At 51.4% G+C, this 27,249-nt stretch overlaps 2 protein-coding genes across 6 annotated transcripts in view; one reads left to right on the forward strand and one right to left on the reverse strand.

The window, feature by feature from the left end:
* The first annotated feature begins 1,240 nt into the window (after positions 1–1,240).
* GPRC5B (G protein-coupled receptor class C group 5 member B) overlaps positions 1,241–27,249 on the forward strand; it is a 29,671-nt gene continuing 3,662 nt past the window's right edge. For 2 of the 3 annotated variants that reach the window (XM_060172878.1, XM_007516547.3), the window contains exons 1-3: positions 2,131–2,289; positions 14,236–15,248; positions 26,636–26,748. In XM_060172878.1, the coding sequence (XP_060028861.1) occupies positions 14,243–15,248; positions 26,636–26,748 (1,119 nt within the window). In that variant the 5' untranslated portion in view covers positions 2,131–2,289; positions 14,236–14,242. Of the gene's footprint in view, positions 1,358–2,130; positions 2,290–14,235; positions 15,249–26,635; positions 26,749–27,249 lie in introns of those variants that run through there. The other variant, XM_060172879.1, reaches the window with a different exon arrangement.
* Positions 22,236–27,249, reverse strand: part of IQCK (IQ motif containing K) — a 131,758-nt gene continuing 126,744 nt past the window's right edge. Inside the window, exon 8 of one of the 3 annotated variants that reach the window (XM_060172882.1) lies at positions 22,236–22,532. In XM_060172882.1, coding sequence (XP_060028865.1) covers positions 22,381–22,532 — 152 coding nt within the window. In that variant the 3' untranslated portion in view covers positions 22,236–22,380. The remainder of the gene's footprint in view (positions 22,533–27,249) is intronic. The other 2 variants (XM_060172885.1, XM_060172881.1) reach the window with 2 other exon arrangements.

The raw sequence follows: 27,249 nt of genomic DNA on the forward strand, positions 1-27,249 counted from the left end.
CCTTCCCCCCCCCCCAGCATTCTGATTGTGCATGGAAAACCTTAGGTCCCATAGGGGTCCACAAAGGGGTCCATTATGTTGTTTCTGATGGAGATGACCAGTGACGGTGGTGAGAGGGATCTGTTAGAGGTGTAGGCCCATCATGTCTGTGTGGAAATCCCAGGACTTTCTGACTAGGGCCCCAGGTGATGGGGTGGCCTGGTAGTGACTAAAGAGTCGTCATTAAAGGATGCTGGTCTCTTGCCCTTATTCAGCTTTTGTAGTCCTTACTTTGTCTGACAAGGTTAGCTTTGGAGGGATTGAGGGATGTGTAATAGGAGGTAGGTGAGGAGGTTATCTAGGTCTAAGTAGAAACTTTCATTAGGTCAAGGAAGCTATTGTGAGGAAAAAGGGGGGAATCAGAGCTCTGGAGCCCCAGGGGTGGGTGACTGATGGCCGGCTGGCTGGAATATATCCTGTGAACCTCCTCTCCCTCCTCCTTCTCTTCTTCCTGTTAGAAATCTTTTATTGTTTAAAAAACTATTTTTTTCATTTTCCTGATAAGAGAGAAAATGAGAGGGGAAGGAAAGAGACACCTGCAGTACAGCTTCACCTGCAGGGACCGGGGACTTGAACCCAGATCCTTGGGCCTGGTAACCTGTGTGCCACTCTCTGGCCCCTATACCCCCTACACTCTTGAAGGCACTGATGCTCTAAGTCTGAACCTTTCATCCTTTACACAGGGAGTCCCGGAGGGGTAATTCCCCACCCCAGCAAACAGGCTGATCTAGACGTGAGGGACCCCACCTGTTACTGTGTGTTTAACTTTCACATAAGCCCAACAGGCACGCATCCCTAGTCAGAACGTCAGTCACCGCCCAAAAAGGTGAACCTGCTGACCTGGACACTGGAAGGGAAGGCAAGGCCCTCGGCGTCAGTTCCAGGAGCTGCCACCAGGAGGCAGTGCCGACCTACTTTCCCGTCCAGTGATCCTGGAACCCTTGGGAGGGGTGAGCGCGCAGTGGCTGGGTCAGCCGCTCAGGCAGTGCGGAGCTGGAGGGCAAACCAGCAGGCCACCTGGGCGAGTCAGCTAGAAGCAATGTTCAGTTCTTGTTTTTCCCTGTGAAAAATATGAGTTGCGTGCCTAGTGCAGTCCAGGCTCGACTGGTCCAGAACTGGAAGATTGCAGAAAACCGGAAAGGTCACTAGCCCCCAAATCTCAGCGCCTGCCACCCCCTAGCCCCCTACCCCCCCACCCCCAGCTGACAGCTGGAGAGTAGCGCGGCGCAGGGCGGCCTGGAGCCCCAACCCGCAGGCGGGTCCCGAAAGACCGTGACCCAGAGTCGCAGATTCCGGGAAAGGGAACGTGCTCCCTGGGGTGCGTAAGGGGGACCTCTGGGTTGGTGGGGTCCCGGGTGCTCTGGGGTCGCTGAAAGTTACTATTGATATTTGAGAACTCCGGGAGGGGCGGGGGAGGGGGAAGATCCTGGGAGATGATGTTGAAGTGGGGAGTGAGTGGGGGAGGAGGATTCTGGAGGGGGAACACAGTGTCGTTGGGGAGGAGGGGCGGAGAATGTCGGGTGGGGGACTGTCCTGGAATGTCCTGAAGGAAGGTGTTGGAGAGTCCGAAAGCGGGAGTGTCCAGGGAGCGAATCCTGGGGTGCGGAGTGAAGTGGGGAATGCTGGGGGGGGGCCCACAGTGTCCCAGTGGGGTGTCCTGAGGGGGGAATGAAGAGTTTGGGGAGTGGGGAGAGTCCTAAGGGTGAATATCCTGGGGAAGAGTGTTGTGGGGGGTAGCTAGAGAGAGGTCCCTGCACAAGAGCATTTTGGGGGTGCGGGTATCCTAGCGAAGGGATCCGCCCGAGCACGTGTCCAGCGAGCCAGAACCTCTCTGGGGAGCACTGCGGGGCGGGTGGGGGCGGCGTCCCTGAGTTGGCGGGAGAGAGAGAGGGAGAGGGAGAGGGAGAGGGAGAGGGAGAGGGAGAGGGAGAGGGAGAGGGAGAGGGAGAGGGAGAGGGAGAGGGAGAGGGAGAGGGAGAGGGAGAGGGAGAGGGAGAGGGAGAGGGAGAGGGAGAGGGAGAGGGAGAGGGAGAGGGAGAGGGAGAGGCGCTGGGGGCGGGGCCTTTAGGGGGCGAGGCGGGGACGGGGGCGGGGACGGGGCAGCGGGCGGGGGCCGGGCCAGGGGGCGCCCCGCGCAGCGGCTCCCGGGCGCTGCATTGAGGCCGGGCGGGCGGGCTAGCGGGCGCCGCTGCAGCTATGTGACTCGCGCCGTGGGCAGCGGAGCGTCGGCGCTGCGGGGCCGCGGGGTCGGTGAGTGCCAGCCGCCCCGGTGATAGGGACTGCGGGGAGGGGCGCGCTGCGGGGACCCCAGAAACTTTTCCCGTTTCGCACTTGGGAAGACGAGGAAGGGGGGTGGGGTTCTGCCCCTTGTGCTTTTAGGGGCCCCAGGCTGGGACTTAGTCTGCGTGCAGAGATGGGGGGGGTCAGGCTGGAGGGGCCGCGGAGAGCTGGGAGAGCAGCCGCAGAGGCCGCGCGACGGGGAGGCGAGGACTGGGGCACTTTTGGGGGGTTGGTGAAGATCCGAATCTCCTAGAAGGGTGTAGGGGAGACCCCAGGTGAAGGGCAGCCGGGGGTGTCAGCGAGAGCAGTCGTGCCCGAACGACCAGTGTGATGGGACCTCGGGCAGGTCTGGGGGCCTCGTGGTTGGAGGGGGAGGCAGGAGCCCGCTTTGGGGGCTCATCTGTAGCACCTGCCGCAGGGCTGGGGGCCAAGCTGTGGCTGCGCATTACGAGACAGGGGCGGGGGGTGGCACTGCGGGCCCAGAGGCAGCTGGGACCTGGGCTGGGGGCGGCGGGGGCATTTCTGGCCCGGACAGACTCGGGGTGAGGACTCAGGGGCTCTGCTGTACTGCAGAAGGGACTTGGGGCCCCAGGTCCCGCGCGCGCCATGGCCAAGAGTGGGGGGAGCAGTTAACCACGAGGCAACCCCCCCCCCCGACCTTGCGCAGCCCTTGCCTTGTCACTCGGGCTGGGCCCCCCTCCCCGCTCGCCCTCCGCCCCCTCCGCCGGCCAAGGGGGCGGCTCCTTGCAGCGCGGACAAAGGCCCCCGGAGCGTGGCGGGCAGCGGCGCCCCCCCCACCCCAGCTCCCTGGCGTCCCAGCCCACGCGCCGCGTTGGCTGCAGACCGGCGGGGATGGGGGACCCCAAGCACAGCTCGGGAGGAAGCTGGGGGCCCTCGCAGGACTTGGGGGGGTGAGCGAGACAACTCCAGTCTAGGAAACTGGACTTTGAAGTTTACGGTGCTGGGAGGGGGTTGGGGGGGGGCGTCCTGACTAGGAGCCAAGCCCCATGCAAATAGCAAATCGGCCTCTGGCGGAGGGAAGCCCCCCGCCCCGGGATGCGGAGCATGGAGGGAACAGTTTGCTGTGTGTCCTCCGTGCTCAGTCTGCAGAGGGGTCAGCGGAAGCCGCACGGGAGTCGCCATTTGGGGCTGGCTGTAAATCGCGCCGGGTCCTGGGCTGGTTCTCTCCCTGAGGCAGGTAGGGGCTCGGGTTCGAACTGGCTGGGAACCCGATCTGCTTTCCTCTCCCTCTCCCCCCCCCCCCCCCAGGCCACTGGGGAGTAGCTGCTCCCGCACTCAGGAACGTAAATATCAGTAGATAGTCAAGTAGCTGTAACTTCTCATGAGGTCGAGGGTTGCAGGGCAGGTGGTGGGGAAGGAAATGACAGGGGCGGGTGTGCAGCCGGGAGACAGTCTGGGGAGTGACAGCTGCGGGGAACCTCAGGATGGGGGCTCGGCCCTGGGGACTTCTAGCCGGGCAGGACCCCCATAGGGCTCCTTTGCTAGAGCAAAGGCTTGAGAGGTGGAAAAGAGCCGAGGAGCTGAACAAAGGCCATTGTGGCAAGCACTGTGGGCAGATGTGGGGGTGCTCATGGAGAGGGGGCGGCCTGGCCCAGCCAGATCAGGGCCTTTCCTGCCACAGAGAGGAATTTGGAGTTTATAGCCCCATCCCTGCCCACACCAGCCAGTGAACCCATGGAGGGATTTGAGTGGGCAATCAGGGCATCCCATTCCCCCAAGTGCCCCAAGCTTCCCATCAGCAGGAGAAGCAGCCGCTCCCCTTTCATTCTGCCTTTCAGCCAGGTGCCCCCCCCTACACACACACACACACTCTGGGACCCCCAGAGCCCAGGGGTCGAGGGCCCTGCCTTTGAAGTTCCCCCATAGCTGCCCCTGGCAGCACTTACACACCTAGAGCTTCCTGGGGGTCCCGCATTAGTCACATTTTCTTCTCAGAATTACAGCCCCAAGGAACTTACCACCCGGCAGAGGGGGGGAACAGGGATGCAATTTGCATTTAAATGATTGCTTTTATTTACAAGGCTGGAGCTGCTCTGCATATTCATGGCTCTCCAAGCCTGGGTTCTGGCTCCCCTGTTTACCAACCTGGGAAGGTTATTAAATTCCATGGCCCCTAAAGAGGCCAGAGGCAACATGGAATGTCTGAAAGAATTAATGTGACAGAGAGGGAATTTCAGGATCTGGGGAAGAGTTTAATGTCCGGAAACCTTGTAGCAGTTGAATCCTGCTGGAACAGTTGTAAATAAGAAGGTTAACACAGATTGTGATGTTGTGGTGTTGAGATGCGCGGAGAGACACTCCCTATCCCCAGCCTGGTTCTCTGCCTGACATGGAGAGGGAATGGTCAAGCCATGGGTGCCGTGCAAAAGCCCTGGGGTCAGGAGTTAAAAGAAATGAGCTGTGGTCCCAGTTTGATGAGTAAGTGCTAGTACACCCCTGGTCACTTTACTTCACTGCTTTGTCTGGGACAATGAGAATCATAATTGTTTTTATGAATACACAGGGTCCGGTGCTCAGCCCATTATGTGCCAGGCCATGCTGGGTCTCTGCTGCATACTGTTCACACCTGTCTTCTGAAGGCTGTACTGCTCTGATCTTCATCTTTAGTGAAGAAGAGCCCAAGGGTCAGAGAATTACCCAATCACATTTTGCTCAAATCTTCTTGTGGGGGGAGGTGGGTATTTATTTGCTCCAGAAAGCTCCCAGGTGGAGCTCCCCCTGTGGGAGTTCAGGAGGAGAGCTTGGGGATCCCAGGGGCAGACCACCTGCAAAGGCCTCTCTCCTCTTCCCAACTTCAGGGAGCTTGGTGTTTGAATGGGGAGGTTGCCCCACCCCATCTCCATAGACATCTCTCTCACCCGCCCCATCCCCACCTGGGACTGCATAGTCAGGAACACTCATCAGAGCAAAGCAAGCATTTGTCAGCCATTCGTATTTACTCATTTTCTGTTTTGCCACTAGGGTTGTAGCTGGGGTTCAGTTTTAGGACCAGATCACTGATCAGGTTGATATATATCCACGGTGAGGATTGAACCTAGTGCCTCACGCACTCAAAGCCTGTGCTCTACCGCTGAGCTAACTCCCCAGCCCTTTTTCTTATTTATTTACCAGACACTTCTCTTTTTTTTTTTATCATTTATTTATTAATGGATAGAGACTGAGAAATTGAGAGGGCAGGGGAAGATAGAGAGGGAGAGAGACAGAGAGACATCTGCAACCCTACTTCACCACTCATGAAGCTTCCCCTGTACAGGTGGGGATCAGGGGCTTGAACCCAGATCCTTGCGCACTGTGATGTGTGGGCTTAACTAAGAACACCTCCGCCTGGCACCTTTATATAGGAGCTGGCCACTGTGAACCCGCATCCTAAACCCATTGATAAATTTTTGTAATCCTCACTGCACCCTCTGCCAAGGGTGCTGTCATCACCTCCATTGGGCAGATGAGGGAATTGAAGCAAGAAAGGAGGAAGTCAGTTGCTGTGGAATAGGGGGGTGGGGGGGTGACAGGGGAGCCACAGACACATGCCAATGAAAGCTGCAGGGGCCAGACTTGCGACTGGAAGTCTCCCTCAGCTAGCACCAGTTCCCAGTGTGGCCTTGTGGCAGGCAGGCAAGCAGGCTGCAAGGTCCTGCCTACCAAGGAATCTCTCCTGCATGTCTGCAGCCTCTGCAGGCTCCAGCTTGAAGACCCAGGGCATCCGCTTGTATGCAGCTCCACCACCTGCCCTCTCTAGCAGCTTCTGGCCCCTCTGCGACTGGTGTGTGTGTGTGTGTGTGTGTGTGTGTGTGTGTGTGTGTGTGTGTGTGTGTGCTGTGTTTAAGAGCCTCTGAATGAGTCACAGTTTTGTGAGCCGGGCTGGCAGCAAAGGTAATTAGTATGTGAGCTGAGTCTTGCACGTCCGTCCACGTCTATTCATCCTTCCTTTTGAGAAGCCGCCCGCCTACCTCCCCCGGGTTTGTTGCCATATATTCATCCCTTCCCAATCAGTCTTGCCTTGTGGCAGATCTGAAACCTCTAATCTGGGATTGTTAGGGTTGGGAATCCCAAGGAGCAGCTTGGCTCAGGGTGGTAGGAGGCCCCAGGTGGCAGGTGCAATGGAGCTGGGGTAGGCTGGGGTGGGCGTTCTGCTTGGTCTGGGTGTGGGTGGCAGTGGGAGGTGCAGGGGCTGTGGGTCCTGGAACACCCCCCCACACACACACACACACACACACTTACTTATCTGTGTTTGAGCTTCTCCAACCTGGAGCTGGGCAGCCAAGCACACACAGGGTTTGTCACAGGACATGTTGAAACACAGGTGGCTGGGAGTCTGCATGTCTAACACACTTCGGACAATGCTAATGTCATTGCCAATCTGAGGATCAAACTTTGGCTTTGACCTCTCAGCCCCTTGTCGCAGTCTGCTAATCTGGCAGTGAGAGTATCAGTCCTATCAAGGAGATGTGAGGGCTAGAGATTGTAGTTTTTTTCTTCTTTCTTTCTTCCTTCCTTCCTCTCTTTTTTTTTCCTTCCTTTTTTTCCTTGATCTTTTATTTATTATCGGACAAAAACAGAGAAACTGAGGGGGAGGGGAAGATAGGGAAGGAGAGTGGTCTGGGAGGTGGCGTAGTAGATAAAGCATTGGACTTTCAAGCATGAGGTCCTGAGTTCAGTTCCTGGCAGCACATGTACCAGAGTGATATCTGGTTCTTTCTCTCTCTCTCTCTCTCCTATCTTTCTCATGAATAAATAAATTATTTTAAAAGAGAGAGATACCTGAAGCCCAGCTTCACCAGTCGTGAAACTTTTCCAGAAACTTTTCCAGCAACTGATCCTGAGCCAGACAACTGAGGGATCAACATAGGTTCCTGGGTGCCTGGTAGGGGGTGGAGGGGAGGGAGGTCAGAAGAATAATTGAAAACTGTGATTGGTGCTGCAGAGACAGATCCAAAATGCTGCCCAGCTCTGCGCAGTGGAAGCAGAGAGAACCGAACTTAAACTGTGCAGCCCAAGGCTCTCCAGGTGCGCTGTCTTGAGCCCTGTCTTGGAGTCTGAACCCAGTAAACACAGCGTCCTGGCTCCACGCTTCCTACCTGTGTGACCTTGGACAAGACAGCCTGCCACCTAGTTTTATTTCCTGTGGTATATGTACCTTAGTGCCTTGAGCTGATTAGAAGGAAGAGTGTCTAGAAGAGTGTTGGAGCACAGCAAGCACTGAGAAGGTCATCAGGAATTGTCCTTGTCACCAGTACCCTCACAGGCAACTCTGTGGGGTCACTGGTCACTTGGACTCCCCCAGAAATCATAGCTGGACTGACCCTGTGTGGCCATGTTTGGTGGTCTGTGGCCTTCTCCTTTTTTTTTTTTAATAGAGACAATATGGCAGAGAGAGAGAGCGAGACTCCACAGCACCAAAGCTTCCCCTCGGTGCTGTCGGAGCCGGGCTTGTAGCCCAGTTGCACACATGGCCAAGCATCTCACTAGCCAAGTGAGCTACTCTACCAGCCTCCCCCACCACCACCATCTTGGAGTGAGGTGGCTGTCACCCTGTGGGCATCCTGAATAATGCTACCAACCTACTGAAGACCTCTGGACTTCACCAAGGCCCCTGGTGTCATTGGTTATATCCACATGTTGAGATGTTGGGTAGGGAAGACTTCCTGGAAGAAGAGGCCATGTCCTGTGGGGGGAAATAATAGAACTTCTTTGTTGTCAAGTGGTGCAAACCAGTTCAAACTGGCTTTAGAAGGGAGATTAACTGACTTCTGGAACTACAATGGCCAGGGTAGGTGACTTCAGGCATAACTAAAACCAGTCACATGTTAGGACTCTGCTCTAGCACCTGGCTCTTCTGGAGCAAATTCCCTTCTTATGATTGATGGTAACTATGCCCTCTTCAGCCCCAGGCCTTTTTCTTCCTTCCTTCCTTCCTTCCTCCCTTCAATCCTTCCTTTTCTGCCACCAAGGTTGTCTCTGGGTCTTAATGCCTGCACTAAGAATCCACAGCTCCTGGCAATTTCCCCCCTAGTTTTTATTTGCTAGGATAGAGAGAAATTGAGAGGAGGGGGAAATAGAGGGAGAGGAAGACAGACACCTGCAGACCTGCTTCACCACTTGTGAAGTGTTCCCCCTACAGCTGGCAGGTGGGGTGGGGGCTCAAACTCAGGTCCTTGTACTTGGTAATACGTGTACTTAAGGTTGCCGGGTGGTAGCATAGTGGGTTAAGTGCACACGGTGTGAAGTGCAAGGACTGACCTAAGGATCCTGGTTTGAGCCCCTTGGCTCCCTACCTGTGGGGGAGTCACTTTGCAAGCGGTGAAGCAAGTCTGCAGGTGTGTATTTTGGTGTCTTATCTTTCTCTCCCCCTCTCTGTCTTCCCCTCCTCTCTTGATTTCTCTCTGTCCTATACAGCAGCAACAGCAATAACAACAAGGGCAACAAAAAAATGGGGAAAAAAATGGCCTCTAGAAGCAGTGGATTCGTAATGCAGGCACCAAGCTTCAGAGATAACCCTGAAAGCAATATATATATATATATATATATATATATATATATTATATGCACTTAACTGGGTGTGCCACTTCCCAGCCCTCAGGCCTTTATCTTCCTGATTTATCAGCCTCACAAGAAAGAGAAGACTTCTTTCTAGCTAATTCCAGCAAAAATTCTGGGGCTGATTCTCAAGGGTCCTGTCTGAGCTGTGTGCCTGATCATCAACCAATCGCTGTGGCCAAGGGGTGGGGTAAGTGCTCTGATTAGCGGGGCTGGCCCATGGTCTAGTTTTTGAGGTGACTTTTCAAAGGACAGCCAGGCACTCTGCAGGAATAGGCGCAACAGATGCAAAGCAACCAAAACAACAGCTGTCCAGAAAAAAAAAAAAAGAGTGGAACTCTCAGGAATGAATACAGAAAGCAAGAGTGTGTCCATTTTCCTCCTTCGAGGAGCAGGACCTAGGGATGTGGACCATGGCCAGACAGCTTCAGGGGTGCAGATGGGTGACACCATCTTGGTGCTCCCGTCATCCTCTTGGGTTTCCTGTTGTGGTTGGAAAGCCTATCAGGAAGCAGAAAGAGCTGAGGAAGCCAAGGCTGGAGAGAGGAAAGTGCCCTCAAGGGAGTAGCAAAGGCAGCTTCTGAAGGCCAGGTCCTCCCAAGGAAGGGCACAGAGCCTGAGGCTGAGTGAGATGTCTGGCTGGTGTCCTAGGAGGTCAAAGTTGCCTCTGGTTGAAAGCCACTAAATTAGGGACTGGGGAGAGAGCTGGGGACTGTGTGGGTCTTCAAGAATCCAGAAACACATTTGAACTGGTCAGCCTCCTGGTCACCCAGGGTTAAGAGGCTGGCTGCTGTTTGACTGTGGAGGCTGTTGGGGTGTGTCATGTTACTTGCTGAGAAGTCTCTTAATCCCCTTTGTCTTTTTGATGATATTTTTCCTTTTATTTATTTATTTTCCCTTTTGTTCCCCTTGTTGTTTTATTGTTGTAGTTATTGATGTCATCGTTGTTGGATAGGACAGAGAGAAATGGAGAGAGGAAGGGAAGACAAAGGAGGGGAGAGAAAGACAGACACCTGTAGACCTGATTCACTGCTTGTGAAACAAGTCCCCTGCGAGTGGGAAGCCGGGGGCTCGAACCGGGACCCTTCCGCTAGTCATTGTGCTTTGCGCCACATGCTGCACTACCGCTTAACCCGCTGCACTACTGCCTGGCTCCCAATATTTTTTATTTTTATGCAGTCTAGAGAATGAAGCCAGGGCCTTGAGCATGCACAGTACAACTGAGTGACATCATGAGCCCAGTTTTTCTCATTCTTCTCTTCCTCCTCCTCCTCCCCCTCCTCCTCCTCTTCCTCCTGTTCTTATATTTAGAGATTATGGACACCCCCTTCCCTCTTGATTTCTGACTGTCTCTATCCAATAAATAAATAAGGTAATTTTTCCCCTTTTGTTGCCCTTGCTGTTTTATCATTGTTGTGGTTATTATTATTGTTGTTGTTGTTGCTGTCGTTGGATAGGATGGAGAGAGAAGGGGAGACAGAGAGGGGGAGAGAAAGATAGACACCTGCAGACCTGCTTCACCGCTTGTGAAGTGACTCCCCTGCAGGTGGGGAGCCGGAGGCTCGAACCCGGATCCTTACGATGGTCTTTGCGCTTCACGCCAAGTGCGCTTAACCCGCTGGGCTACCGCCTGATTCCCAATAAGGTAACTTTTTAATTTTTTAAAAAGGGGCCAGGTGGTGGCGCACCTGGTTGAGCACACCTATTACAATGTGTAAGGACCTGGGTTTGAGCCCCTGGTCCCCACCTGCAGAGGGAAAGATTTACAAGTGGCAAAGCAGGGCTGCAAATGTCTCTCTGTCTTTCTCCCTCTCTATCACCCCTTCCCTCTCGATTTCTGACTGTGTCTATCTAATAAATAAAGATAATTAGAGAATACAGATGAGAGAGGAGAGGAGAGGGACATCACAGCATCACTCTACCACTCACCAACCCTCCCACACCCTACACTGTCCATCGTGCTCCCATGCGGTGCCAGGGTTCACACTTAAGGCCTCATACACAGCAAGGCATGTACTCTACTTGGTGAGCTGTCTCTCATCCCTCCCTTTATCTTGGTGAGATGTCTTGGGGGAGAATCCACTGCAGACCCCCTCTACTGCAGTGGATAGGCTGGTGGCATTTTGTTCCGACACATCCAGCTCCAGGTACTGTAGTCCCAGCATATTTACAGCACCTTGTGATAAGCAGTTGTGACATAAACACTATTTTTTCAAAGGGTGGTATATTGGGCAATGCCCAAAGAGTGTGTAGCATGAATTCTTTCAAATTTAAATAGCCAAGAGATGAGTGTTTCAATATGTTGAATTTTATCAGTGAACTGATTGCAAAGACAAGTAACTGAACACCATTGGTGGTGTGTGTAGACCAGGCAGAAATAGTGGGGGTGACCTTCCAGTGTGGAGTGGTAGGGACACCAGCAGTGAGTGACTGGACCATGGGCCCTGTGTCCAAAGTGTGGCCCTGATTTTGCAGATTGGGATGCTGGTGTGCTCATGGAAGGAGGCAGACACCTTGAATTATAAGCCTGCCATCCCTCCTCTATACCTGACGAGATCGGGCGTGTTCAGGATGGTATGGCCGTAGACCCCTCCTCTATACCTAAGGAGCCACCCTGCAACACTGATGTCCTCATTCACAGCATCAATAATTTATCCCAGTCAGTGGCCTCGTGGCCAAGGCAGAGTTAGAGCTGCCCATGGGATCCCCTGGGGGAGCAGAAAGAGGTGGTCAATACCACATTTACTTAAGGGAGCCCCGGGGAAGGGTCTGGTTACAGCAGGACTGTTGGATGGAGCAAAGTGTCCATTGGGTAGACACGCACCCCTGAAGATCCCACCCAGCAGGGGACACTCCCACAACTAAGAAAGGTCAGGCTCCAGGTGTCATGATGAACAAGACAGAAGAGTGTCCCCGCTTTGCATTCCAGAAATGGACAGAGTCTGGAAGAGAGGGAGGGCTGGGAGAAACTGAGTGAACAAACAAAAATGAAAGACAATGGAATGGAAATAGACCAGAAGCTCTGGAGGAGAGGAATGGGGTCTGACCTTGGCCAAGGTTAAGGTGGATGACGTCAGACCTGGGGGGGGGGTAACAGCACCTTCATGGAAGGTTTCTGGGGAGTGACTAAGCAGCACAGGGGCATGAGGAGACTTCAGGGACACCCTCTGCCATGGCTGTTGTGTAGAGCCAAGTCTGAATGGGGTCCAGAGAGAAGACTGAGAAGAAGCCACGTTGGATGTAGACTGAGTCAGACAAGAGCATGGGTTCTTGGATATCTGTGGGGAGAAGTTGGAGGCTTGAAGACGGAGGGACCAGAAGGTTCTCTGAGCAACAGATGCTTTGGGGTTTCCTATCTGAAATGCAGACTTCAAAGAGGTCATGCCCTTGAGGGCTGGCTAGTGAGATTTTGGTCAAGTATCCCAACCACCTGGAAACACTCTTTTGCCCTTCCCTCCCTCCCCCACCATGTAAGAATGGGGTGTGCTGAGAAAGTGAAGCACAGTGATTTGTGGGGGTTGGCTGAGGGGGTGGCTCAGTGGGTAGAGCACGGGAGTTTCATGCATGAGGCCCTGAGTTTGATCCCTGCTACCACAGAGTTGAGGAGAGAGGGAAAGGGAGAGGGAGAGAAAGGCAGAGAGAGAGAGAGAGGGGAGAGAGAGGAGAGAGAGAAATGGAGTGTATGTGTGTTTTAATTAAATAAATAGCCGGGAAGATACAACACTAAGGTAAATAAACAGAGAGGGCAAAAGAAACAGTGTAATTTGGGCCATTCTTCCAGCACAGTGTCCATCACTGTCTCTTTTTAAGTTTCATTGAATTCCTTTACGTTTGAAGATGTCAGATCAGCACTGTGTATAGAAGTGAAGAGCAGGGAAAGGTGTTCAGAGAAAGCCAATTGCCCTTCTCTGTCCTCAGACCCCTCAAGGTGAAGAGCCACGTTGCTCGCGGTGCCTGGGGTGAAGGCCTTGGGGGCAGCTCTGACAGGAGACAGGGGCACTCATTCTGATGTGTCCACAGGTGCCTCCTGAGCCAGCAGGTTTGGCATGAAGTGAGTCTTCCTAAAAAGGTCAGGAGAGGGGCTAGGAGATGGCTCAGCTAGGAGAGTGCACCCCTTGTAGTATTTGATGCCAGATTTAAGCCCCATCACTACATGAGGGCTGCATGGATGGGGGAGCAGTGCTGTGGTCTCTCTCTTTCTCTCTCTCTCTCTCTCTATCTCTCTCTCTCTCTCTCTCCCTTTCAGCACCATGGGCAGTACCAAGGGAGCCCATGGACAGCAAAGTAGTACAATGATGTCTCTTCTTTTCTTTAAGCTCATAGAATTTAAAATTCTGGGAGTCAGGCAGTAGTGCAGCGGGTTAGGCGCAAAGCACAAGGACTGGAGGAAGGATCCCGGTTCGAGCCTCTGGCTCCCCACCTGCAGGGGAGTCACTTCACAAGCAGCGAAGCAGATCTGCAGGTGTCTGTCTTTCTCTCCACATCTCTGTCTTCCCCCTCCTCTCTCCATTTCTCTGTCCTATCCAACAACAATGGCATCAAGAACAACAATAATAACTACAACAATAAAACAACAAGGGCAACAAAAAGGAAAATAAATATTTAAAAAAATTAAAATTCTTGGGAGTCAGGCAGTAGCACAGTGGGTTAAGTGCACGTGGCACAAAGCACAAGGACCAGTGTAAGGATACTGGTTCGAGCCCCCAGCTCCCCACCTGCAGGGGAGTCGCTTCACAAATGGTGAAGCAGGTCTGTAGGTGTCTGTCTTTCACTCCTCCTCTCTGTCTTCCCCTCCTCTCTCGATTTCTCTCTGTCTTATCCAACAGCGATGACATCAATAACAATAATAGCTACAACAATAAAACAACAAGGGCAACAAAAGGGAATAAATAAATATATTTTTTAAATAATTTAAAATTCTTCAGGCTGGGGAGATATCATAATGGTTCTGCAAAGGACTGTCTTGCCTGAGGCTCCTAGCACTACCATAAGCCAGAGTTGAGCAGTGGCATGGTCTCTCTGTATCTCTCTCTCATTATAATAAAATAAATTGGGTAGCACAGGGAGTTAAGCGCACACGGCGCAAAGCGCAAGGGCCCACGTAAGGAGCTGGGGACCTGAACCCTCTCTGTCTTCCCCTTCTCTCTCCATTTCTCTCTGTCCTACCCAACGACGATGACATCAATATCAACAACAATAATAACAACAAGAAAATAACAAGAGCAACAAAAAAGGGAATAAATATTTAAAAAATAAAATAAATTAAATTAATAAATTAAATAAAATTCGCTGGAGAGGTCTCTTCTGATGTCATGCTTTTTCTCCCCTCTCCCCCCACCCCCAACTTTCCTGGCCCACCAGAGAGAAGATGAGAGCTCACCAGGCACTTGCCTTCCTCCTGCTCTTCGTGATCGCCTCTGGGGCCTCTGAGAACGCCAGCACGTCCCGGGGCTGCGGGCTGGACCTCCTTCCCCAGTACGTGTCCCTGTGCGACCTGGACACCATCTGGGGCATCGTGGTGGAGGCGGTGGCCGGGGCAGGCGCCCTGATCACGCTGCTCCTGATGCTTATCCTGCTGGTACGGCTGCCCTTCATCAAGGACAAGGAGAAGAAGGACCCGGTGGGGCTGCACTTCCTCTTCCTGCTGGGGACCTTGGGCCTCTTCGGGCTGACGTTTGCCTTCATCATCCGGGAGGACGAGACCATCTGCTCTGTGCGCCGCTTCCTGTGGGGCGTTCTCTTCGCGCTCTGCTTCTCCTGCCTGCTGAGCCAGGCGTGGCGGCTTCGGCGGCTGGTGCGCCGTGGCAAGAGCCCGTCAGGCTGGCAGCTGGTGGGCGCGGCTCTGTGCCTGGCGTTGGTGCAAGTCATCATCGCCGTGGAATGGCTGGTGCTGACCGTGCTGCGCGACGCCAAGCCGGCCTGTGCCTATGAGCCCATGGACTTCGCCATGGCCCTCATCTACGACATGGTCCTGCTGGCTGCCACCCTGGGGCTGGCGCTCTTCTCACTCTGCGGCAAATTCCAGAAGTGGAAGCAGAACGGGGCCTGCCTGCTGGTCACCGCCTTCCTCTCTGTGCTCATCTGGGTGGCCTGGATGACCATGTACCTCTTCGGCAACGCCGAGCTGCGCCAGGGAGAGGCCTGGGGTGACCCCACCCTGGCCATAGCGCTGGTGGCCAGCGGCTGGGTCTTCGTCATCTTCCACGCCATCCCTGAGATCCACTGCGCCATCCTGCCCACCCCGCAGGAGAGCACTCCCAACTACTTTGACACCTCGCAGCCCAGGATGCGGGAGACGGCGTTCGAGGAGGACGTGCAGCTGCCACGGCCCTACATGGAGAACAAGGCCTTCTCCATGGACGAACACAACGCAGGTGAGAGCAGCGGCCACCTACCAGGTGTCATGCCCTTTCCCAGGTGGGTGCTCTGGGCCGAGCCCCAGCCTGGAGATGGGTGTGTCTCAATGATCATGATTTGCTGATTGTTCTGTTGCCAATAACCTTGGCTTAGTTTTTTTTTTAATTTACTTAAGGGGTGCAGGCAGTGGGGCATCAGGTAGAGTGCACATGTTATCACGTGCAAGGACTTGAGTTTGAGCGTCTAGTCTTTGCCTACAGGGAGGATGCCTCATGAGTGATAAGCAGGTCTGCAGGTGTCTGTCTTTCTCCCTCCCTCCCTATCTCCCCGTCTCCTCTCAATTTCTCACCGACCTATACAATAAAATAGAAAGAAAGAGAGAGAGAGAGAGAGAAAAGAAAGGAAGTAAAGGGGGGGGATAGGCCCTGGGAGCATTTGATTATTTGTAGTCCCAGCACCAAGTCCCATCCATAACCCTGGTAGCAAAAAAAAAAAAAAAAAGTTTATTTATTTTAATGAGAAAGATACAGAAAGACAGACATGCACACACACACACACACAAGAGCCCTGCTCAGCTCTGGCTCATGGTGATACTGAGGATTGAACCTAGGACCTCAGAGCCTCAGGCATAAAACCCTTTTTGCAGAACCCCCGAGCTATCTCCCCAGCCCTGGCATCAGTCTAAGTGAGCTAGGGGCACTGTTTGACTCCTGTATGTATGTGTCTACAAGTTGCCGTGCCCAGCCCCAGAGTACCTGTGCCATCATATTAGCCTCTCTCCCTCCATCCCGGTAACCACCATCATTTTCACAGAGCCTAAGAATTAATTGGTTTGGCTGTTACTTTGGTAAGTTTGTTTGGCTAGCTGCATTGCATGTGTGAGTGAAACCATTCTGTAGTTGTCTTATCTTTTTTCCAGAGCACTGCTCAGCTCTGGTTTAAGGTAGTACTGGGAATTGAACTTGGGAGCTAAAAGCCTCAGGTACTGGAGTCATTTTGCAGAACCATGATGCTATCTCCCCAGCCCTGTAGTAGTCTTTCATGCCTTTACTTATTTCACTGAGCATAATCACCTCCAGTTCCATGCATTCTGCTCCCAAAGCCAACAGTGCCATCTCTCTTATTACTGGCAGAGTAATATTGCACAGTCTATGTCCTACAATGATTCCACCCAGTTCCCTGTGGCCGGGCACATAAGTGGCTTTCATATCTTGGCTGTTGTGATTAGCATAGCGCTGAACACAGGAGGTATGTTTCCTTTTACATCAGTGTTTCCTTGTCCTTGGGATAGATGCCTTGGAGTGATATTCCAGGATCATGATGTATTTCCATATTTATTTATTATTTTTATATTGATTTATTTGTTCCCTTTTGTTGCCTTTGTTGTTTTATTGTTGTAGATATTATTGTTATTATTGATGTTGTCGTTGTCAGATAGGACAGAGAAATGGAGAGAGGAGGGGAAGACGGCGGAGAGAAAGATAGACACCTGCAGACCTGCTTCACTGCCTGTGAAGCGACTCCCCTGCAGGTGGGGAGCCGGGGGCTCAAACCGAGATCCTTACGCCCGGTCCTTGCGCTTCACGCCACATGCGCTTAACCCGCTGTGCTACCGCCCGACTCCCTATCTCCATCTTCTGTCCTCTCTTGAGGCACAGCCTCTCCCGACCTCTCCCCCGTCCAGTGTATCAGACCACGGAAGGCCTAAGCAGTGAGTTCTTCCATAATGTGTCATGAAGAAACTTCTCGCAGGCCAGAATTCATTCCTTTGTTGCCCTTATTGTTTTATTGTTGTAGTTATTATTGATGTCATTGTTGTTGGATAGGACAGAGAGTACTGGAGAGAGGAGGGGAAGACAGAGGGGGAGAGAAAGACAGACACCTGCAGACCTGCTTCACCGCCTGTGAAGCGACTCCCCTGCAGGTGGGGAGCTGGGGGCTTGAACAGGGATCCTTACACTGGTCCTTGCGCGTTGCGCTACCACCAGACCCCCAGGAGATTTTGTTTTAATCTAGCATTCTTTTTCTATAAATTACAAAGTCATTTAATATAAAAATGATGGTTTCTGATCCCAGGGGAGGAGCCAGGTCTGGGAACGCTGGACTGACAGGTATCCTCATCTGGTATTCTTTTTTTTTTTAAATTAAATATTTATTTATTCCCTTTTGTTGCCCTTATTGTTTTATTGTTGTAGTTGTCATTGTTGTTGTTGATGTCGTCGTTGGATAGGACTAGGACAGAGAGAAATGGAGAGAGGAGGGGAAGACAGACACCTGCAGACCTGCTTCACTGCCTGTAAAGCAACTCCCCTACAGGTGGGGAGCCGGGGGTTCGAACTGGGATCCTTAAGCCAGTCCTTGCGCTTCACGCCACCTGCACTTAACCCATTGCGCTACCGCCCAACTCCCCCCATCTGGTATTCTAGGACTGACTTGCCCCAGTGTATGCTGGAGGAGCTCACCCCACTCACTGAGCTATGGTTGCCTCTGGGTGGGGGGTCTGCTGTCTTTTACCACACTCCCCACCACCCTCCTTTGACCCTCTGACTCAGCCCCTGTTATAGGTCGACATTCACTCCATGGCTCCCTGGGGGGAGTTGAGTTTGCATCCATGTGCCAGGTGGCTGCAGGAGATGACAGTGCTGAGTCCTCTCCACTCTCTCTGTCCCCGGGAGCATAGGAGTCCGGGCCCTAGTGACAGGCATCTGGGTTCAGATGCTGCCTCTGCCACCTCCTTGGTGTGTTACCTTTATGCCAGCTGCTCTGCTCCTCTGAGCTTCCTTCACCCTTCTTCCCAAAAGCATGTACCTCACAGCATTGCAGAGGACACGCTGAGTGTTATGGAAGGAGGGGTTCCCACTGGCCCTGGCATGCAGGGTGCATGTGCGTCTCGGTTGCGGTCCCCTGAAATCAGGAGCCTGAGTCACGGCTGCAGTTGGTTCCCTTGAGGGTTAGTGGGAACTTCTCCATGGACGAACACAACGCAGGTGAGAGCAGTGAGTGGGCAGGCATGAGGCCAGGGGGGCAGATGTAAGAGTCTTGAGGAGCAGGTTACCCTGAGGGCAACTAGGGGCCTTGTCCTGCCTCAGCAGGAGACTGTGGTGTCTGTGCCCCTTCCACCCCCACCATGCATGTCCCCCATTACTCTGATAAATGGATTGAATAATTCCATTGGCTTCCTAGGCAGGAATGCAGAGTTGGTGGGCTTTTGGGGTGCAAGTTATTGGGGTACTCAGATCTCCCCACCACCCTACACTGGGGTCCAAAGGATGCCTAGAGCACAGGCCACAGGCACTCCAGCACCTACCAGAGTCAGCACTTAAAGCCAGTGGGCTAGATGCCCGGCACAGAGAAGGAATACAATGGCCTTTTCTCAGCTACCCAGAGATTAATTGGAGACTACAAAAATAACATGGTGACAATAAAAACAGCGGCAGCTGCCACCGGACACAATCATTGTTAACTGAACACTAACTATGCACCAGGCAGTACTCTTAAGTCCTTCACCTGCATCAGCCATCACCGGCCGTCATCTCCACCCAAAGTACTACTTCCCGTTATATAATACCTGTCCTGCAGGTGATTAAAGGGAGGCTCCAGGAGCTTCACTTACTTGCCCAAGGACACACAGTGAGGAGGTGGCCAGTCCAGATGGCCGTGGGGCTTCCCTGGGCTCCTGGGGCAGTGCGCATGGCTACTCTTTTGCAAGGTCACCTTGTGGGCCTGATGCCAAGGCCTGTGTGCAACCCGCCCATCTCCCACAGGCAGGGAAGCGGTCAGATCCTCCACACCTGGCACGTGCCCAGTTCACCACCACCCTCCACCCCCCCCACCCCCACCAATTCCTGGCTCCCACATAGTGGAAGAAGCTCTAAGGGCCCCCTCCATCTAACTCTCCTCCAGACATGGAAGCTTCAGGCTGGGAATCCCGAGTTTGTCACAAGATTTGGCAAAGAGGAACAAGAGCTGTGGTGGGATTGGCTCCCTGGGTTTGCCAAAAAAGATGAGGGTCAAGATAGGATCACCACGAGAACCTGGAAAATCCCTCTAAGGAATGAGGAGAGGCCAGGAGTCTGGCCAGTTCCTGGGGCCCCCGTGAGATACCTCTTCCTCTCCTGAAACTAAATCCTCTTGACATGAGGTCTCTGAGCGCCCCATAGCCCTGAAACATGGGAGCTTCCACTCCTAATGTAGAAGCCTGAACTGTTCAGCATGACCATCTAACTTCCTGTTTATTTATATATGATTGTCACCAGGATTAGTGCTGGGAATTCACGGCTCCCAGTGGCCTTATTTTTACTTCTGTTTTTAAAAAATATTTTTTTCCTGTCTATTTTTATTTGATAGCAACAGAGAGAAGTTGAGAGGGAAGGGAAAGATAGGGAGAGAGAGAGAGAGAGAGAGAGAGAGACCTGCAGACCTGCTTCACCACTTGTAAAGCTTCCCCCCTGCAGGTGAGGAGCAGGATCTCAAGCCAGGGTCCTTGTCTGTAGTAAAATGTACACCACTACCCAGCCCAAAAGTCTAACTTCTCTTTTTAAAATTAATATTGCCTTAAAATTGCTGGGGCATGGGGCCGGGTGGTGGCACACCTGTTTGAGCTCCCATGTTACCGTGCGCAAGGACCCGGGTTTGAGCCCCCGGTCCCCACCTGCAGGGGGGAAGCTTCATGAGTGGTGAAGCAGGGCTGCAGGTGTCTTTCTGTCTTTCTCTATCAGCCCCCCCCTCAATTTCTGGCTTTCTCTATCCAATAAATAAATAAAGATAACAAAAAAAAACCTTTAAATTAAATAAATAAATTTTTTTTTAAATGCTGGGGCTTGGTGCTGGCACTATAAATCCACCACTCCTGGTGGCCTTTCTTTCCCCTCCATTTTATTGGATAGGACAGAGAAAAATTGAGAAGGGAGAGAAAGAAAGACACCTGCAAACCTGCTTCATTGCTTGTGAAGTGTCCATGCTACAGGTGGAGAGCAGGGGCTCCGACTGGGTTTCGCACGGGTCCTTGCACACAGTACTCTGTGCACTTAACTGGGTGCACCACTGCACTAGTTAGTCTCAGAGGTCTAACTTCTCTGTGGTGAGAGGGAGGTGCCTAAATTACGTGAGTACTAGGCCTTCCAAAATACACATCACTCATCTTGACGGAGATCTTGCCGTGGATCAGGTGCTGTCCTGAGCATTTTAGTGGCCTCTTATTTAATCCCCACAGCAATCTCACAAGGCCATTCATTGTGCAGATGGGAAACTGAGGCATAGAAAGGACAAGCAACTTGCCCAAGAGCCAGAGCTGGGATTTAAACCCAGCTAGGCTGGTCTAGAGCCCATGCACTGACCACCCTGCCACAGCATGAAGAGCCATTCTCTCCTTAAAGCACTTGGCCTTTCCTCAGCTTGGTGATGAGTCAGGACACCTTGGGCTATTGGACCCATTCTAGCACCAGGCAACTGAGGCCTAGTGTCAGACAGTGGCTTCAAAGTCACACTGTAAAAGTGCAGCAGGCAGGGAGCGGAAGCCGGCTTTCTCCAGGGATGGGGTGTCATGAACCCCATTATTTGGAGGCCTCCCCACATCCTCCACTATAGACTGACTACAAGACTTTGGTGCTGCAGAACTTTACTGGGCATCACTGTTCATGTTTCTGATCTTCAGCTGGTGAATGACTGTTTGGCTCTGTGCTAGAAATAACAAATATTACTATCCATTCAGCTCTGCGCCATTGATAATTAACACCTTGCAGAAACTTCCCAGACAGGGAGCAAAAGTCCGCATCTCTTAGTCTTGATATGCAGTGTGACATAGACTCACGCCGCAAAGTTGTGGCCAATGGCGGGCTGTGTATATAGTGCTGGACCCCACAGGCTGTGCCTTATGCAAAGGCCAGGTATGTGGTAGGCTAGACCATCTAAGGTTGTTCGAACAGGACTAAACTGCCTGCTGACACGTGTCTCGGGTGTGCCCCTTGTTGACAGTTTACTTTTACTGTCTGGCAGCCCTGCCCCCGGCCCAGGGAGATGGACTAATTTACTGTCTCCCAGGATTAATTGTATGAGGACTCACTTCTCCTTGGGCTTCATCCTGTGTGTGGCTAACCCAGTGCGCCACACCCAGCCAGGACTCACTTTTCTACTGCTTCACCAACCGTGGTTGTTATTTGAATTTTATAGGAAGAGAGTGGAGGTAGATAGCATAATGGTTATGCAAGAAGACTCTCATTCTTGAGGCTCCAAAGTCCCAGGTTCAATCCCCCACACCACCATGAATCAGATCTGCTCAGTGCTCTGGTAAAAATAAATTTAAAAGTTTATAAGAAGAAATGATTTTTATCTTTTTTTTCTTTTCTTTTTAATTTCTTTATTGGGGTATTAATGTTTTACATTCAACAGTAAATACAATAGTTTGTACATGCATAACATTCCCCAGTTTTCAATACAATCCCCACGAGGTCCTCTGTCATCCTTTTTGGACCTGTATTCTCCCCCGACCCACCCCCACCCCAGAGTCTTTTACTTTGGTGCAACATGCCAATTCCAGTTCAGGTTCTACTTGTGTTTTCTCTTCTTATCTTGTTTTTCAACTTCTGCCTGAGAGTGAGATCATCTCATATTCATCCTTCTGTTTCTGACTTATTTCACTTAACATGAATTTTTTTCAAGCTCCATCTAAGATTGGCTGAAAATGGTGAAATCACTGTTTTTAACAGCTGAGTAGTATTCCGTTGTGTATATATACCACAACTTGCTCAGCCACTCATCTATTGTGCTGCTAAGAACATATGCGTATACAGATCTTTTTGGATGGGTATGTTGAGTTCCTTAGGATATATACCCAGGAGAGGAATTGCAAGATCATAGGGTAGGTCCATTTCTAGCCTTTTGAGAATTCTCCAGACTATTCTCCACAGAGGCTGGACCAATTGACATTCCCACCAGCAGTGCAGGAGGGTTCCTTTGATCCCCACAAACTCTCCAGCATTTGTTGCTGCTGTTACCTTTTCTGATGTATGACATTCTCACAGGAGTGAAGTGGTATCTCATGGTTGTCTTTCTTTGCATTTCTCTGACAATCAGAGACTTGGAGCATGTTTTCATGTGTTTCTCGGCCTTTTGGATCTCTTCTGTGATGAATATTCTGTCCATGACCTCTCCCTATTTTTGGATGGGGTTATTTGTTTTCTTGTGGTTGAGTTTGGCAAGCTCTTTATATAGTTTGGTTATTAGCCTCTTGTCGGATGTGCGGCATGTAAAGATCTTCTCCCATTCTGTGAGGGGTCTCTTGGTTTGAGTAGTGGTTTCTTTTGCTGTGCAGAAAAAGAAAGAATTTTATAGGAAGTCATTTTACTTTACTTTTTGAAAAGATTATTATTATCATTATCATTATTAATAAAAGAGAACCAGAGCATCACTCTGGTTTATAGGTTCCAGGGACAGACTCAATTCATACTTGCAAGTCCAATGCTCTAGCATTGGGCCACCTCCCAGCCTTAATCATTTTGTTTAAGACAAGATTTACTGGGGCCAGGTGGTGGCACAACTGGTTAAATGCACACATGTTACAATTCTCAAGAACCCAGGTTCAAGCCCTGCAGGGAGAAAACTTCATGAGTGGTGAAGCAGGTGTGCGGGTGTCTCTCTTGTCTCTCTTCCTCTCTATCTCCCCCTTCCCTCTCAATATTGGTTTGTCTTTATCAAGGAAAAAGCAATTAGAAAGACAACAGAAAAATAGAAGTTGCTTTAAAAAAAAAAAAGGATTTATTTGGGCAGCCCAGGAGGTGGCACAGTGGAATGCCAGACTTGCATACAGAAAGTTCTGATTTTGGTCTCTGGCATTACATATGCCAGAGTGATGCTCTGGGTCTCTCCTCTGCCCCCCATCTCATTAATAAATCTCTTTAAATGATTTTTAAAGGCATTTATTGACTAAAGAGGGAATAGGCTTTTAAATATAGTTCTGATGTACATTACCCCAAATGTATAGCCCTCAAAATTTACATGCAACCAGGCAGGTCAGCCTCCGATAAAGCGAGTTCCCTCAGGATGTTCCTAACAAGAGGCTAGATCGTCCTGGCTGGGGTTGTTTTTGTGCTAGGAACCCTTGTCATGTGGCCTTGTCACTCCCTTATGGGCCAAGAGCAGCTGTGGCCACCTTCAGTGCTGACCTCAGCCAGCTTCTATTTTAGGGAACCCAACCTAGGAGCTGCCATTGACTCTGTTTCTCTTGAACTCTAATCAGCCAGTGTGGGGGGCGGGGGGTTCGTCCCTGAAGCTTCTGGGCAGTGAGGGCACTCCCAGAGTGAGTCTGCTCGCTATACTCCCCACCCCAAACCAGTGAGCCCCCAGAGCTGAGCCACTTCAGCAGCAGCCTGCTTATTCATGAGAAGAACCAACAGGGCGTGAGGTATGTGAGAAGAGATGAAAATACACCAGAGGATGTAGCACTTCCCCCCTGGCTTGAAAAGCGCTAACAAGGTGCTCCCTTTCACAGGAGCAGATGAGCTCTTTCTTCTGCTAGATGGTTTGGACTTTCTGATCTCATTAGGGTGAAGAACTACTTCAACTCTGGCCCGGTAGCTCCCCAGTGGAAGGCCTTGGTTTGGTTCTGGGACAGGCCCAATCCTGCCTCACTTACAGAATCTGCATACAGAGAGGTCTCGCTTTCATCCTGTGAAGTCTGATTCCTGTGGTGTGGGGTATTAGGATTCTTGAAGTTACAAGTAATAATGAAAGAGAGAGAGGGATGGGGGAGGGGAGAGAGAGAGAGAGAGAGAATCTGATTTGAATAAGCTTGAGGGTAAAAAAAAAACAAATGCATCAGAGATCAGGCTTCAGAAATAGTTGGCTCCAGGAAGCTCAGTTGATGACAAACTTTGGTCTCTGTCCATCTCTTGGGACAGTTAGCGTCATGGCAGCCCACCTAGCTCTTGGACTGCACAGAGCCCCCATTTAAAAGGGTTAGAGTTCCCTGAGTGCTTGAGCAAAAATGCCAGGGTTGTCTCTGACTGGACAGGAATGTCTTCCTCTGAACCAATCAGAGTGGTCAGGAAAGATGTGGTGTCCTGACTGGCCAGATCTGAATCACATGCTAACATCAAGGTCAAGAAAAGAAGGGAGTAGAAGCCTAGAGTGTGGAGGGATGTTTACCAGAGGGGAACCATGGGAAGCCACTAGAGAGGGACCAGGGACCAGCATATCCTGTGGCTTGGCAGCAGTGAGAACATGTCCTTCCTAGCCATCACACTTAGTTACTTAGAAGCAACCTGAATTGAAGTGACATTAGAGGCAGCACAGCCAGGACAGGCAAACAGAGACTACAGCATCGTATGGAATACACGTTCCAAGATGTACAAGAAAGGCTGAGGGGGGGAGAGCCACCACCACAGCCTGCAAGATGGCAAAAACTGTGCTTGTCTGGTTTTCTTAAGTTTGCCTGGAGGGGGAGGGGGCTTTGGCATACATGCCCCTCAGGTTCAAGTCCCCCAGTGTACCAGATGGGAGGCTTTGGAGCTCTCCCCCTCAGCCTCTCTTGTACATCTTGGAATGTGTGTTCCATACGATGCTGTAGTCTCTGCCTGTCCTGGCTGTGCTGCCTCTAATGTCACTTCAATTCAGGTTGCTTCTAAGTAACTAAGTGTGATGGCTGGAAACAGTATTTGGAGCCAGTGTAGCATGATGGTTAAAGAACACAGTGTCTCCCTTGGGCTTGATGCTAATTCTACCACTTACTGTGTGACCTTGGGCAAGTTAGTAACCTTTCTGGGCCCTGCATTATGTAGACATATAACCAAAGCACCCATTATGCTATGAGAATTAAAGGAGTTAATAAAACACTTAACTCTGAGATGGTTAATATATTACTAAACTGATTTTAGTCCCTACCCCCATACCCCCAATTGTAATCTGTACAAATCCCAAACTCTCTTGGCTTCTTGTTCTACCCAGAAAAGTGACTCCCTTCGGGGAAAACTTTTAAGTGAAACTTTTCTTAGCAAAGTGAGATTAATGCCTTTGAGGAGACAGAAGATAAGCTGCCTGCTGTCTCCAGGCTGAGACAGACTTGTGATTTGTTTTGTTCTTAAATCCACTTGATTTTTTTTAATAGACTGTATTTTAGAGCAGTTTTCAGTGGACAGGAAAACAGCAGGAAGTCAGGGGTTTTCTAAGCATCCCTCCCCAATCTATTATTAACCTGCGTTGGTGTGAGAGTCATTGTAGCTGATGAATGATATTAGTTTATTGTTAATAGCTCAATTCCATCACAGAGTTCTGTATCTGCAATTTGAGCATCATTCTAGGGGCCTCACTGGCCTGTGCTCTAACTCTTGGTCATCTCTTCTCCAGCCCCTAGTGTGCGTTACTAATCTTTTCCTGTCTACTTTTGCCTTTTCTAGAATATTCTAGATGAGCTCGCAATGCCTGTAGCTTTTACAGACTGGCTTCTTCCACTTGGCAGTATGCCTTTAAGTTTCTTCTGTGGTTCTCCATATAATTTGCATAGTGCCCCCCCCAAAAAAAAGTACCCAGCAAAGAAACACCATTTGTTCCACAATATTTTGTCACCTTTTACATCCCCACTGCCCATTTGAAAAGAACCGTCCTGTGAGCTTAGAGTCCCTCTGTTCTCTTCCCATCACTTTTCCAGGATGACAGCCTTTGTACTGTCCTTAGTGGCCACTTTCTTAGGGCTTTCCCCTGTGTGTTTGGTGGTGGGATGGGGGCGAGGCTGTGATGTTGAGACTCTTTACAAAAGGATTTATTTATTTACTGGGTAGAGACAGAGAAACTGGTAGAGAAGGGGGAGATAGGGAGAGAAAGAGACATCTGCAGCCCTGCTTCACCACTCATGAACTTTCCCCCTGCAGGTAGGGACCAGGGGCCTGAAACTGGACCATTGGGCACCGTAATGTGTGCATTCTACCAGGTGTGCCGTTGCCTGACCATTGACATTTCACATAGTCCATGGTGCTCTGCAATGGCTTTTGCCAAGAGAGACCTCTTCTGAGAGAGGCAGAGGTGTCCTGTCACCCAGGGCCTGATGGGGAAAGGGAGATTCCCTGGGGTGAGGCTGGGAGAAGAGGCTCAGCCCTGGGCCACCCTTCCCCTCCCCCTCTCACCCGCCCCAGTGTGGCCTGGGCTGTGCCCTGGATTCTACAAACCTCCCAACCCCACTGAGATGGGTCAGGCTCCCAGAAAGAGCCAGGAACAAAGCTCCTTTGTGACTTTTGTTTTGAAGCAGGCTTGTGACAGGAGAGGAGTGGATGGGGGTGGGTGGGTGGAGCAGAAGGGGCTGTGTCCAGAAATCCCTGTTGACGCAGGGGAAGAAAACAAAATCATGTCTTTGTGTGTGTGTGTTTTCTTTTCTCTCTTTTTTTTTTTTTCCTGGGTGGTGTCCATCCCTGCTCCCCAGCTCTCCGGACGGCGGGCTTTCGTAATGGCAGTTTGGGGACCAGACCCAGCGCTCCATTCCGAAGCAACGTGTACCAGCCAACTGAGATGGCCGTTGTGCTCAACGGGGGGACTGTAAGTATCAGGAGGTGATGGACGTTCGGGCAGGAAGCCTAAGAGCGGCCCGTGTGTTGGGGAGCAGCTTCAACTGGGACACACTCTGCTCGGTGGAGGCTGGAGACGGCCGCTCCGGTGACGCCCTTTGCAGCTCGATGCATGCGATGCTTCCACTGTCTTCTTGCCCTCTTCTCCCCCTTCCTCCACGCACCCAGGGCCTCTCAAACCTAAACAACCATGTGCAGAGCCTTCTGAAAGCGGCTCTTTTGGGAGGGGAGCCTGCATCCCATGATTTCTTTGGCTTTCACTATACAGAAGGCTCTCTCCACTCTCCCTGGAGGTGACTTTCAGGGAACGGTTCTGGCAGGTTTTGCAAACACCCACACCAGGCTGAGAACCTTCTCCCCTCCTCTCCCCTCATTTTGGGGAGCCAGAATTGGGCACTGGGTTTCCCCACCCAGACTCCTTAAGAGAAGTGGTTATCATTTGTGTCTGTCGGACACCAAAGCAGGGTCACTA

Source organism: Erinaceus europaeus, chromosome 15 (assembly GCF_950295315.1).
Source record: "Erinaceus europaeus chromosome 15, mEriEur2.1, whole genome shotgun sequence".
Taxonomy (NCBI): Eukaryota; Metazoa; Chordata; class Mammalia; order Eulipotyphla; family Erinaceidae; genus Erinaceus; species Erinaceus europaeus.